At 34.0% G+C, this 15,426-nt stretch overlaps 1 protein-coding gene across 1 annotated transcript; it reads left to right on the top strand.

The window, feature by feature from the left end:
• Nucleotides 1-1,383: 1,383 nt before the first annotated feature.
• On the top strand, nt 1,384-4,982 carry LOC113756032 (GDSL esterase/lipase At5g03980-like). Its single transcript, XM_027299852.1, has 5 exons — nt 1,384-1,573; nt 3,688-3,900; nt 3,999-4,147; nt 4,364-4,637; nt 4,759-4,982. The coding sequence occupies exons 1-5, from the start codon at nt 1,384-1,386 to the stop codon at nt 4,980-4,982; spliced, it is 1,050 nt and encodes a 349-aa protein (XP_027155653.1).
• The last annotated feature ends 10,444 nt before the right edge of the window (nt 4,983-15,426 follow it).

Below are 15,426 nucleotides of genomic sequence, written 5' to 3'. Positions count from 1 at the left end.
AACCTCAGCTGCACGCTGATGAGGCCAAGACACCTGACATCACCCGAGATCAGTGCTTTATCTGAAAAGCACTGTCGCACTTAATGACTACTGCGAATGACTCCTCGTCACCCTGTCCAGGCGGCTACAGTGTCAGAGTCAGGCCACCTGACAGGGAACAGAGCCGTAATGGCAGGGCATGGGTCCCACCGACATAAGACCTCCGTCCTGCCCTCCACTCTCACTCTATAAATACCCCACACACTCCCAACAAGTAAGCATACTGTTCATTCTCATATGCAATTATCTTTCTCGTTCTCATACTAACTTAATCGTCGGAGTGATACCAGGGGAGAAGCCCCGTCATCCACTTCGGACAAGCAAAGGTACACCACCTCATCTCAGAGAGGACTGATTTAGCTCGGTCTATCTACCCACCAAAAATCACCTCTTCAGTGTGCTTAAGAAATTAAAGGGTTAGCTCTTTTTCAGATTTTTTGTGCTGGTCTTAATGTTTCAGTTATGAATGGACAAAAATGCCATTTAAATCTGACTGGATTTAATTCTAAAGTCACCGGAAGTTCTTAAAGTATACAGTTTTAATTATTCAAGGATCAATCGAAAACAAAATTTAAATGAGGGTTTAAAAGTAAACAATGGCAATAATTTAGAGGTTCCACAAATTTTTTACCCAACAATTTAGAATGGTTCTACGTGATTAACAATATATATATTTACAATAGTTTGAATCCAAAAAACATTTGGATTTCTAGTTCCACAGAAATTAGTTTTATTTCTCATATACACCAGATCCCAACAATACTAGGAGAGATTTATGATCTCATCCCGAAAGAAATTGGATTTTGTCGCTCAGCAAACATACTAGGAGATTGGTACTCTAATTCTGAAGTGAATAGAATCCTATTGGTGCCTATATATTCAGCACTATCAATCATGGGAACTTTATACATCAGCAATTCAAATCGTATTTTTTCCTTGTTAAGTTGTTATACATACTAGTATAACAAGGAAATTGGTATACATACTAGTATAACAATTCTAATCCTAGTATGTTTCCTTGTCAAACATACTAGTATAACAAGGAAATTGTAATACATACTAGTATAACAATTCTAATCCTAGTATTTTTTCCTTGTCAAACATACTAGGAGATTGGTACTCTAATCCTAAAGTGAATGGAATCCTACTGGTGCCTATATATTCAGCACTATCAATCATGGGAACTTTATACATCAACAATTCAAATCGTATTTTTTCCTTGTTATCTTCCAATAAACAATGGCTACGAGGGGTCAACATATCTCCATTATTTGTCTCGGTTTCTTCTTAATTCTTCTTCTTTTACATCCTCATGGTTGCACTGCAAGAAAATTCAGAGGTACCATGGCCGGTTTTATGAATGTTGAAAAAGCAGCTGAACTGGGAAGGCTGTATCACCTTGACAAGATATATCAGCTCGGTGACTCAATTTCTGATACTGGAAACCTTGTTTTAGAGAGTCCCCATGGAAGTGGTTTCTTGTTCACTAGACCCCCTTATGGCGAGACAACGTTTGGGAAACCTACTGGTCGATGTTCTAATGGGCTCCTCATCAGGGACGGAGCCAGAAATTTATTTTTGGGGGGGCTGAAGTGTATTAAAATTTTTTTTTGTGACGAAATAAATATATTTAATAAGTAAAATTTAGAATCAATAATTATAAAAATAATAAAAACATATAATTATACATACCCAAAAATTTGTTATTGATTAACACTTGAAGTATTGGTAGTTGTGCACTCGAATAACGAAGATGAGGCAATTGCATTCTGCGAGTCTTCATCCGTTGAAAACGCTGCAATATTTGCTCATTTTAAATTGTTGCAAAAATATCCTTATCGATGTATACAACCAGACAGTCATTCATCCACTCGTCTCCCATTTTGTTGCGCAAATCAGTCTTGACAATATTCATTGCAGAAAATACTCTTTCAACAGAAGCAGTTGGAAAAATTCTGTCGTAGGGATGGCAATAGGGCAGGAGATCCCTCTCCCGTCCCGTGCTTTTAAAATTCTTTTTATTTATAATAGCATCGAATTGGGAAAATTCTGCCATTTGATGGCAATGGGGTGTGGGATCCCTCTTCGATCCGATGTTCTAAAATCTCCCTGGCCCAGTTCCCCGCTTTTTCTATCCATATACCCTGCCTATACACCTACGGGTGCCCTCACTATTGTGTAATTATACTTTTTATGTATATAAAACATTAATAACAACATTATAAATTATTTTTTAAAATTCTTAACTGAATATTCAATGTAAAATCAAGGTTAAAAATCACTTTGATCTTTTTTTAATTCATTTCTCTACTTTTAATAGGAAATCTAAACTTACAATCATTATGTTTAAACAATGTAAAAAAATTGAAGTAAACTAAAAAATAATTAAATAATAATGTGTTTATGTATGAATGTATATATATGTATAAAACAATATATAGATCATTGTATTTTTGTTCAATTTTTATATTGATAACCTGCTCCGTTGAAATGAGGGGAGAAAAATCTATCCGGCCCTGCATTCCTAATCTACCGCTAGTTATGCACTTGACATCAAAAGTAGAAAGAAACTAACGACCAATAGAGCAAAGGAATTGATTCATACAGAGACATGTCCAAGTCATTATGTTTGTCCGGCATTATCATTATCTCCTTTCACCGTGGGGGGGCTGGGCTGGCCGCCAGAATCCCCTATATATAGGGGGTTTTCCGGCGGCTTGGGGGGGGCTTAAGCCCCCACCAGCCCCCCCTTAAATCCGTGGCTGCTCCTCATGGTTGACTATTTCGGTATGCACCAAAAATAATTCCAAACTACTTTTTATTATTACTATTTTTTTTTTGTAGTTGAGAATTTTCTTGCAATTTGCCTCTTATAACTTTATTTATGTTTACAACCATTATTCTTCCTTTTTTTTTTTAATTTACAACCATATCTTCCTATTTCTGGTTGGGCTCCTCATTGTTGACTATTTCGGTATGCGCCAAAAATAATTCCAATCTACTTTTCATTATTACTATTTTTTTTTTGTAGTTGAGAATTTTCTTGAAATTTGCCTCTTATAACTTTATTTATGTTTACAACCATTATTCTTCCTTTTTTTTTAATTTACAACGATATCTTCCTATTTCTGGTTGAGGCTATGTGAATTTCTGTTTCTTTGGTTTGTCAAATTTTTAACCTAATTCTATTTGTTTATTTTCCCAAGCTCTTCTAGATCTTTTTTTTTGTTTAATTTTTTTATATGTGATATCTAATTAAGGATCAAAAGTTTAAATCTACTGAAAAAATTAAACGAGCAGAACCATCATCTAATCAGGCTTGATGTGTGTTACGTGAATATCATGAAAATTAACATGCTTAATTACTCCAGAAAATTTATGCAAAAGTAAGAGAAATTAAAATGGAGAGGGCAGATTAAATCCCAATTTCATAACGTTTAAGTCAGTTTTCTTATTACAAAAAATTAACAAGTGGATATATAGGTTTTTATCAGGAAAAAAGTTTTTCAAACAAGGCAGAATTCCAATTAATTCTTTTGAGGAAAAACTAGGCCTAATTTTTCTTGTAGAACGTCCGTATTTTGGTTCTTTTTTTTTTAATACTCCTAATCGTATTAGCAACTAAGATTGTTGAACTTTGTTTAACAGCAACAGCATTTGGTCTTCCATACCTCGAACCTTACAAGAAAGCTCATGCAAACTTCAAACATGGGGTAAACTTTGCTGTTGCTGGAGCTACTGCTCTATCAGAAGAGGCATTGAAAGCTAAAAACATTACAAATCCAGCAACCAATAGTTCCCTTAGCGTGCAATTGGAATGGATGGCTTCCCACTTCAACTCCACTTGTCACGCCAAAGAAGGTTAGCAAATTAATTTAACTTTTTAGCACAGATCAAGAATATATTAAGGTAACAATTATTGATTATCCTATTTCTTCTTTTGTTAATCTAAACCCTAGGATGTTGGAACAAGCTCAGAAGTGCCCTTTTCTTTGTTGGTGAGATTGGAGGCAATGACTATAACTATGGCTTCGTTCAAAGAAAAACCTTGGACGAGTTAACTGGTTTAGTGCCAGATGTTGTCCAAAGTATTACAGATGCTGTTCGGGTGATTGCTCTCTCTGTTTTTGATTTAATTTCCTTGTTAATTTAATTTCAAGTATGCTTAATTTCTCAAAACTGCTTTTTTAAAAAAAAAAATTCTCAAATTCCTTTTTTTTTTGCAACTGTTCAAAAATGGCATTTTTCATTAGGGGTTTGTTTATATGTACAAATAAAAATTTAACAATCTTATTTTCATCTTGCTAATTTTTGCTATTTTCAGAGAGTCATTGGTTTTGGGGCAAGACGAGTTATTATCCCTGGTAACTTCCCAATTGGTTGTCTACCAATTTATCTCAGTAGCTTCCACACCAATAACTCAGCAGCATATGATGAAAAACACTGTCTCAAGGACTTAAACAACTTCGCTGAAATTCACAATGAAGTTCTAAAAGCATCAATCAACGTGTTGAAGAAAAAATATCCCTATGTCGACATTGTCTATGGTGACTACTACAACGCCTACTTGTGGCTCCTGTCTCATGCCAAGCGTCTACGTAAGTTAATTTGTTACCATACCATCATTTTGCCGAAATTTTTTTTAAGTATATATACGTACTAAATTAATTATCTAGCTTAATCCCACAACTTAAAATTTTTGGTTGAAAATTCTTGCAGGATTTGATAGAAATTCTTTACAAAAGGCTTGTTGTGGAAGTGGATCAGGGCCATACAATTTTGATCCTCGAAAGATGTGTGGGGCGGAAGGAGTTTCTGCATGTCCTAACCCTGATAAATACATAAGCTGGGATGGAATTCATTCAACACAACGATCATATAAGTACATTACAGGATATTTGTTGCGCTCCATCTTGCCTCAAATGAGGATGTTTCATCTTTGAGTTGGAGATCATGTTATAGTTTCTGCTAGCTAGTTGTCGTTTCAATTCGGCCCGCAGGGGTTCCTTTCCTTTCTGATTCTTTATTTGTTTATTCGATGGTATAACACATTCCATCTTTTACTTTCCATTGACGTTTCTATTGTTATCAATAACATTTTTACTTAGATTCAAATTGAAAAGAAGTACTTTGCATTAATCCAGTAGTACTTGGTACTTCAAAGTTTGCTTTTCAGTTTCATTTTGTTGTAGAAAACAGTTCTCTTGGTCTTTTATCGAGGGGGAAATGGGGAATAGTTTGATTTTAGCCTTAATCTATTTCATGTCTAATTTCTGTGCTCTGCCATGGTTGACATATAGAACTTACGGCCTGCATCTGAATTTGCCTTGGTTATTGTTAAAGCTGAACTGGTTTTTGCTTCTAGCTAGCTGCATCTGAAATTCCCAGCAATTCTTAGTATATTTATATGCTATCAAGTCGGGTGGCTTTGCATCTGAGTCCGACTCAATAATCTTTAATCAAGCTGCTCAAGCTTGGTTAATATCAATTTAAGTTGAAAAGAGCAGTTGACTCGAATAATTCACAGATTCCTTGGTGACTTAAATTGAGCAACAGTTCGTTCAACTTGAGAAGGGGTTATTGGTAGAAGGGGAAATCAAGTATGTATCTATGTTCACTGGGTTTAGTGAAATATTATTTGATCACACGGGATCGACAGTGCCACTTTTCCAGTGGCAATTCAGTGTCACTTCTATATTTATGTCAAGTATCCTATTTATTTATTTTGGCATGCGTTATTTATTTAAATTTCTTCTACTATCACGTGATAAGTAGAATTGGCACTGGATTTGGCATCGAATAGTGGCATAGAGGATCCCAACTGATTATTTGTATCCAAGAACTTCGGAGAAAATATGTGTTTGTCCTAGTGTCTTGGTTCAAAAGTTTTTGGGATAATTTCAAAAATCTCTCTTGAGGTTTTTGGCAATTACATTTAGCTCCTTCGAGGTTTTAAAAATTACATACACCTCACTTGTTATTTAAAATGCCAATACTACCCTAAATATTTTAATGAAATTCCCTTGTTGGTATGCTTATTGATAAGAGTTTATTTTACGTATTTTTAGTGTGTTTTATTAGTTAATTTTGGTTTGATTAATTAGTTTTATAACTAAAATAACTAAGGTTTTGGTAAAAAACTACATTTTATGTTAAAGTGGCTAAATATTGCATTTTATGGATTGTTATGGGAAAAACTTCATATTTTGTAGGTTTAATGATTCAATCATCAAATGAAGTGCATTGAGAAGATATTTGGATGATTGATGATGGATTAAAGTGGTGAAAATAAAATATGAAGTGTAAAAGGAAGAAATGCAATTTGAGGACAAAAATCAAGAAAAGTCAGCTTTGACAACTCTGACACATTTTGGTATTTTGACTATATCTGGAGCTACACTGATCGGATTGAGGTGATCTTTACACCAATTTAAAGCTAAGAAAGAGATCTACATTTGGTATGAAGACATCAAAGTCCAATTCAGCCGTTTTCATAGTCCAAAAGTTGAAATACCGAAATTCAACTCAGCTGTCCAAAGTGGAAAACAGAGTTCTGACCAGTCTTTAGTATTTTGGTCATATCTCAGGCTAAAAAGCTCCGATCTGGATGATTTTTAGAGAATTGGAAAGCTAACTCAAAGGGCTACAACTTTGGTGTTTTGCACAAAAGCCAGTTCAGCCTTTATGATAGAGAAAATCGTAGTTGAAGTAAGGACAAAGTGAATACGCGAGTACACAAAATGTGACTTGTAACCGCGTTTTGTGTAGGCGCGTTTTCTGACCGCAATTCTGCAATTTGCTCAGTCAATTCTCTTATGTTCAAATTACTTTCCAGCTACAATCTGCAAGAGAATTCGGTGCACATGCCTCAGAAGACAAAAGGGCAATAAAGATGGCTTATTTTCAAGTCAAAAACATTGATTTTTGACTATCCTAACAAAGTTAGATTTGGAAATCAAAAGTTGGAATTTGACTTGGAAAAAGAGAGCCTTTGAGTAGTTTATATGCAGAGACATTTGGGAGCAAGAAAAACATACGGGAGAAGCTTGGAGTCTGCAAAAATGTAGCTTTTCCATTCTCTTAGTGTTAAATTAGTTTAGTATAGAGTAGTAGTTCATCCTTCTTGTTTATTAGCTAGGCAAAGATGAAGAAGGAGATGAAGAAGTGCTAAACATAGGGAGTACACTCACGAAAGTAGAGGTGCACCTATGTGGTTTTTAGTGATTCATTTCATGTAATTTCATTGAAGAAATGAACTTGTAACTAATTTCATAACCATGAGAATAGGTATGGATTAGTTATAAGTATAATTGATTCACTACGAAAGTAAGATTCAAATGCATAAGGAAATTACACCATAATTAGCCTAGATGTAGTATTCAATGATCCAAATATAGCACTTGCATGAGTAGTTAGGGATACCAGAACCTAAGGAGCTTTCATTTGTCATTTTGTATAATTTCAGTAGGTTAAATTTGTTATAATTTACTGATAGTCTAAATAATAGAGAAGCTTTAGTAATACCGGTAATTGTTCACTCTTCCTTGTGGGATCGACCCGATATATACCCTAAACTACTAGTTGATCTGTATACTTGCAGTGAACGGGTGTAATTCGGTATTTTTTAGCTTGCACGTATGTAAAATACCCGTCACTTATACTTAGAATCACTTTTAAAATTGTTTTTCATTCTTAAACCTTTTTTTTAAATTTTTTGCCAATAAAACTGTAGAATTACCACTATTACCTCTAGTTTTTATTGTAACCAAATGTCGAACTAGTGATTTTTTTGATGAGTTAACTTTATATGCAATCCAATATTTTTGCTAATATTTGTTTTCTATTTTTTGGTATTAAAATTAATAAAAAATAAAAAATAAATGGCCCAAAAACACTATTAAATTGTGATAATTCCATTACTCGAAAAATTGATAAATTTTAAAATGAATTGTTTCAACATTTTCTTTTCTATCTTATAAATCTAAATCCATAATAAAATATCATTAAAAGTATCCTATCATAGTAATAAAATTATTATTATAGCTATTTATCAAATAGTAGATATGGACATGAAAATTTGACACCTTTTCCTTGTAATTATATTAGATAATCTTATAATTGTATGGGAAAATAAATTAAAACTCATTATACAAGGGCATTTTTGGGTATTCATTTAAAAATTTGACCAAGTTAATATTATTTTAAAGTTTTGTTACTAAAACTATCAAATCAAAGGAGGTAGGTATAATTTTTCAAATCTCTATAGAGCTCAGTGAAATTGTTAGAAACCTCAGGAGAGGTTTCTGAAATTATCCCAAAGTTATATGTACTGAATCGATCCATAGGTAGGCAAAAACTATGGATGATAAAAAAGAACTTGCAAATTTTCTGCAGTAATTAATTCTAACTCAGCCACTATCATAACTAATTATAACCAGGCCGCAGGCTCTTCTTCTTCTTCTTTTTTTTTTGATAAGAAACAAACGGAAAAATTTTATTACTGAGAAACAAACGGATACCACGATTTGTTTGACAAAATTTGGAGGAGCATTCCAAAGAGATTCATAAAGGTTGGCATACTTTGCTCGGTTGGCTGAGATATGCGCAACCTTGTTTGCCTCCCTTGGTATCCATTTGACATCAATACAAAGTTGATCTAGCAAGGCTAAGCGTATATCCTCAAGAATCAAGCCTAAGTTAGACAGGATGTCTTCCTTATCAAGAATGAGTTTGATAATCGAAGCTGCATCTCCCTCCAAAATAAAACTTGGGATCATTAGATTTCTTGCCAAGTAGACCGCTTCCCTAGCAGCATGGGCTTCCGCTATTTCTGCGCTCACCGAACCAACGAATTTCTTTGCAAGGCCAGCTATAAAAGAGCCTTCATGGTCCCGGACCATTGTCCCAATGCCAAAGTTTCTTTGAGCTTAAGTAAAGCCACTTTGACTAGATATTCCTTTTCTATCAAAATAGAGAGGGGGCAATAATCCTCCCTTTTTTAAAAAAGAAAAACGGGAGGTCATGAAGCCAATACGTTCTACTTACAATTCCTCATGTTTTAGCACCCAACTCAAGAAATTATCACTCCAAGAAAGACTTGAGATCACTCCAAGAAATTATGGGAAATATGGGAAAATATAAAAATTACTCTACTTATTGACCAAAAAAAATAAAATTACTCTACTTATTGACCAAAAAATATAAAAATTACTCTACTTTTTTTTTTGTTTATTGTCACCATCTATACCTATTCCTAGGATCACGGGGAACTGATGGGATTGAACCACCATCCGATCATACAGGTGCAAGAGGCACTCATATGGATCTAAAAGAAGTAAAGTTTGAACCCTTGATCTTTCATCTCACAAAGATATGTGGTGGGCAACTACTCTAGAGCTAGTTGGTTATAAAAATTATTCTTGACGTGCGCGGAGTATACATATACAATTAAGCTCATCCTAATCAAGTTTTACATTTATAAACTCCTAAATACCCCACACGCGATTTATCGCAAGTATACGAATCGTGAGCGAGTATAGGGTATTAAGGGTCGATCCCACAAGGAAGATTGCAATTACCGGTACTACTAAAGCTTCTCTATTATTTAGACTATCAATGAATTATAACAAATTAAACCTACTGAAATTATACAAAATAACAAATGAAAGCTCCTTGGGTTGTGGTATCCCTAACTACTCATGCAAGTGCTATATTTGGATCATTGAATACTACATCTAGGCTAATTATGGTGTAATTTCCTTATGCATTTGAATCCTACTTTCGTAGTGAATCAATTATACTCATAACTAATCCATACCTATTTTCATGGTTATGAAATTAGCTACAAGTTCATTTCTTCAATGAAATTACATGAAATGAATCACTAAAAACCACATAAGTGCACCTCTACTTTCGTGAGTGTACTCCCTATGTTTAGCACTTCTTGAACTAGTGTTAAATCTCAATTTTCATTGCAGAAACAACACCTTAGATAATCACAATTAATGGTACCAGATTAATCATGATTTCAAGAGCTAAAGTGCTAAATAACTTGCTCAAATCATAGCAGTCAAATAACCAAATAATAAACACTAACAATTATAGAAAGTTCAACCAAACCCAAGGTATAAACTTTAGAAACACATATTGAACACAAAATCCAGAACTTGTATATTAACTAAATTTGGAATCAAATACAAAAGATAAAGAGTTTGGAAGGAATACAACCCTTGTCACATGAGCTTTCTTCCTTGCCTTCTTCATCCTCCATCTTCATCCTAATCTAGATAATAAACAAGAATGGAAAGCTACACTACTCTATACTAAGCTAAACTAACACTAGAGAGATGAAAGAGCTACATTTCTGCAGCTTCCAGCTTCTCCCGTATGTCTCTCTCTATTTTTCTCCTATGAACTCCCCATCTCCTTTTTTGCAATGAATTTGGCTACTTAATGATGAAAGGTGGTCAAGAAATGAGGATTACATCTCCCTTTTACAGCTGGGAATGTTTCTCACATGTCTAGCATCCAATGTGAGTTGGTGGAGGTGAAATTGAGTTTTACGCGTACAGAGCAGCCTTTTCTGACCAGTGATCCGAGCTGCTACAGTACCTCGGATCCGTATGGATCCGAGCTCGGATCCACTAACCCAGAAACAACCGAGGGTTCGGATGAATAGTGGATCCGAGTGTGGATCACTTGCTCTGTTTTTGGCCCAACTTCAACCAATCTTTTCTTGATGTTAGAGGCTGAACCAGCTCATGTCTAAAACACGAAAGTTGTAGCCTTTTGAGTTATCTTTCTAATGCATCAAGAATCACCTCATTTGGATCTGTGTAGGCTGAGATATGACTGAAATACCCTTGCCTGCTCATTGCCCTGTTCCAGTTTCGACCAGTAGAAATTTGCTATTGTAATTCGGCATTTTGACCTGGAAAACCTTCAAACTGGATTTAGATGTCTTCACCAAAGTTGTAGATCTATCTCTTATCTTCAAATGGGTTCAAGAATCATCCCAATCCGATCATTGTAACTCAAGTTATAGCCGAAATACGAAAATGTGTCAAAACTGTCAAAATACACAAAATCCAAGTAAAAAGTGATAAAAACCTCATTTAATCACTTAAAAACATTTATTCACCAATTATAGCCAAAATGATTCATATTCTTCCAATAATATAACCAAAGTGACTAAAAATAATATAAAATGTCATACAATTATTACGTAAATTAGTCACTTATCAAACTCCCCCACACTTAAATCATTGCTTGTCCTCAAGCAATTCACACATAATCAAATGCAATGATTCAAGAGGTGAAACAATATATGCACTTTGTCCAATTTAATTCCTCAAGACTTGGAAAATAATTATTATATAATTATTCAATTTACACTAAATACTCATAATATCAAGTAAAGGAAAGATAATTATACCCTAAATTCAACAAGTTAAACTTAATCTCTTACCCTAACCTAATTTCACAAATAAGCAACCCACATAGTCGATTTATAGCCTTCCTCCTCCTATAATCATCCTTTTCTCAAAATTTTACATCTAAGAGGGATTTATTCATACTAATTTTACTTAATTAGTGAGAATGCCTTTTTACGCGAAAATCGACACTTTTAGGTGAAGATTCCCGGTTACTCAACATTTCACTTATTCAAGTTGCAATGCATACTCTTAATTCAAGTACCTTTTTACGCGAAAATCGACATTTGTAGATGCCAACCCCCGGTTACTCGGTACAAAAATCATTGGAGTAGAATAATTTTTTCTTTCTTTTCTTCTCTTTTTTTATTTTTTTTTATTTTTTAAACTAAAGGACAATAAATAGATATTCCCTCTTAGAAAATATATAAGACTAATCAAAGGAGGAGTATAACCTTTTATCAACTATGTCAATCACTTACTTGCAAAATTAAGTAAAGAGAAGAAATCTCATTAAACATGTAAAATTATAGGCATAATTTTCCTCACTTTACCAAATATACTTTCTAAAATGTAAAAATTCTAATTGCATAATAACTATTTCCAAGTTAAATGAGGACTAAACCTTCCAAAATACACATAAAGTTTCAACAATTGGAAGAATAAAAACATTTAAAGTTGGAACAAATTAGCCCTTTTTGAATGAAAATGCAAAAATTTGAAGAACTTTTGGGCCATAGTGACATATTGGACAAGATGTTAGACAAATTTTGACGGAGTTTCCCCATATAAATGGAAGAAAACTCCCTGCCAACAAACCCAATTTCAGGCAAATTATCCACATGGCAAATAATTCAAACACAATTCCAATATTTCTAAGCATTTAAATCCACAAAATATCATCACATAGCATTAGAATGCAAGTTCACATATTTCCTCCCCCACACTTAAACTTCACATTGTCCTCAATGTGAGAAAAGGAAAATAAAGAAAGAGTAAAAGAAAATACTCCCCTTATGACTTGCGCAATCCGAATCCATGTCCAAGTGATGAATTTCCAACTTTACTTGAAAGAATGGAGACTTCAATTAATGCACCTTGAAAAAAAAACAAAAATACAATTCTTAAGAATAAAAGCTTGCAACCAACAAGAAGAAAAGTGGAGTTGAAGGAGGAAAAAGAGGGAAGAATGAAGAAAAGTGGTCTGAGGCTTCGTTTGGAAAGGATCCGAGGTCGTTTTTGAAAGGATCCGAGGTCGGATCATGATAAGTGAGCTCGGATCAAGAAGCTCAAATTTTTTCTGATTGCAGAAGTGGATTCGAGGCCTCGGATCCATATGGATCCGAGCTCGGATCAAGAAGCTCGAAGTTTTTCTCTGATTGCAGAAGTGGATCCGAGGCCTTGGATCCATTGAATCTGCACTTATTGCAGAATTTTTGCAATTTTCAGTTTGACCTCAATTCTTCAAAATACACCCTAGATCATTTCTATGTCAAAATAAATCATTCACGCACATGTAAAATGATCTAAACATGCATTCTAAACCTCTTTAATGCATCAAAATTCACAATTACTGAATTTGAGGTATTGAGATCTTTGATCAAACTTCGCCTTTTTCACCTCATTTGGTCACTTTTGCATCTTTTTCCAAAACCTACAAATGAAAAATAACAAAATAACTCAAACTTATACTTTAAACATAAAATCACTCCAAAGTAACACCAACTTAAACAAGCATTGGGTTGCCTCCCAATAAGCGCTTCTTTAAAGTCAATAGCTTGACTATATCACCTCATTTTTCAAGGAGGCTTAGTTAACGAATAATCCACCATTTTAGGCCTTGGTGGATCATTGTAAGGTGACTTAATAGAAAAAGCCACATGAACTAATGATGTGAGAAATGGAAGTGACTTACCTATTCCAAGTGTTTCATAGATATTACCTTGAATATGCACCACTTGAGAATTTACCAAAGGAAATGTCATGAGAGTATCTTGGGCAGCAATACCCTTAGAACCTATACTTTCAATGCACTCCTCAAGAGGGGTGAAAAATGAGTCATTAAAACTCACCTCTTGAGGCTCAAAGTTAGTTTCAAAGGTATTATCATGTGAAATGGATATTTGCTCATTGAAATATAATTGAGATTCATCATTTTCATCCAAATGCAATCCATTTTCACATACAACATTTCCACGATTCATGCTAGGATCATTTTGCAAATTATTAGAAGAAATAACTTCACACAATACATTCAATTGCTCATGTATTCTACCAAAGTGAGAAGCTAATTCATCTATTCTTTCCTCAATCCTATCAAAACGGTCGGAAGTTGCATTTGCTAGCTTTTCTAAAGCTAACTCCCAAGATGGCTTAGAATCATTAGCTACTCTTTCTATTGCCAACTCCCAAGATGGTTTTGATTCATATTGGACACTTTCAGGTTGGTGATCATAAAAATATGAATTATCACTATAAGTACATTGATTATTCCAACCATAAGCAGGAGAATTGCTCCAATTAGCACTATATTGATCAAAACAAGGATTGTAATGCTCTAATTCATCATAATAATCCACATTTTGTGCTTGCATACATGTATTAATAGCATGATAACCTCCACACAAGTCACAAATCACATGATAAGAATTGAAAGCATTAACATTCCTCCCTTGCTCAATTTCATGCATCATGGTGTCCATTTGAACTTGTAACTTAATTACATCAAATTTTGCCTTTAAGCACCTTAAACCATCTTCAAAAGATATACATTTAGTAAATTCTTGGTTACCTCTGTTGAAGGAGCTTTGCACTTGGTAACCATCCATTTCCAATCTTCCACTTCTCAAGCATTGTCCTCCAAATTGACCTAAGCTTCTCATCACCTAAAATTGCTTTTAAACAACTTAAGAGCAAAATTATTGAGAAGAATAGGTGATTAAACACATACACACAAAAAATACTAAAATGACAGAAAATAACATTCACACAATAACTAATAAAATGTCTAAACTAATAAAGTTACTCTTCACACCGATATTGCCAAATCTTCCCCGGCAACGGCGCCAAAAACTTGACGTGCGCGGAGTATACATATACAATTAAGCTCATCCTAATCAAGTTTTACATTTATAAACTCCTAAATACCCCACACGCGATTTATCGCAAGTATACGAATCGTGAGCGAGTATAGGGTATTAAGGGTCGATCCCACAAGGAAGATTGCAATTACCGGTACTACTAAAGCTTCTCTATTATTTAGACTATCAATGAATTATAACAAATTAAACCTACTGAAATTATACAAAAAATAACAAATGAAAGCTCCTTGGGTTGTGGTATCCCTAACTACTCATGCAAGTGCTATATTTGGATCATTGAATACTACATCTAGGCTAATTATGGTGTAATTTCCTTATGCATTTGAATCCTACTTTCGTAGTGAATCAATATACTCATAACTAATCCATACCTATTTTCATGGTTATGAAATTAGCTACAAGTTCATTTCTTCAATGAAATTACATGAAATGAATCACTAAAACCACATAAGTGCACCTCTACTTTCGTGAGTGTACTCCCTATGTTTAGCACTTCTTGAACTAGTGTTAAATCTCAATTTTCATTGCAGAAACAACACCTTAGATAATCACAATTAATGGTACCAGATTAATCATGATTTCAAGAGCTAAAGTGCTAAATAACTTGCTCAAATCATAGCAGTCAAATAACCAAATAATAAACACTAACAATTATAGAAAGTTCAACCAAACCCAAGGTATAAACTTTAGAAACACATATTGAACACAAAATCCAGAACTTGTATATTAACTAAATTTGGAATCAAATACAAAAGATAAAGAGTTTGGAAGGAATACAACCCTTGTCACATGAGCTTTCTTCCTTGCCTTCTTCATCCTCCATCTTCATCCTAATCTAGATAATAAACAAGAAT

The sequence above is a fragment of the Coffea eugenioides genome, unplaced genomic scaffold (genome assembly GCF_003713205.1).
Source record: "Coffea eugenioides isolate CCC68of unplaced genomic scaffold, Ceug_1.0 ScVebR1_1902;HRSCAF=2836, whole genome shotgun sequence".
Classification (NCBI taxonomy): domain Eukaryota; kingdom Viridiplantae; phylum Streptophyta; class Magnoliopsida; order Gentianales; family Rubiaceae; genus Coffea; species Coffea eugenioides.
The sequence above is the reverse complement of the archived record's forward strand: the minus strand, read 5'-3'. Positions and strand labels throughout refer to the sequence as shown.

Coding starts and splice junctions, on each gene's coding strand:
- LOC113756032 (XM_027299852.1), top strand. CDS start 1,384: ATGGCCGGTTTTATGAATGTTGAAAAAGCAGCTGAACTGGGAAGGCTG. Junction 1,574..3,687: donor TGGGAAACCTACTGGTCGAT/GTTCTAATGGGC, acceptor TTTGTTTAACAG/CAACAGCATTTGGTCTTCCA. Junction 4,148..4,363: donor GTATTACAGATGCTGTTCGG/GTGATTGCTCTC, acceptor TGCTATTTTCAG/AGAGTCATTGGTTTTGGGGC.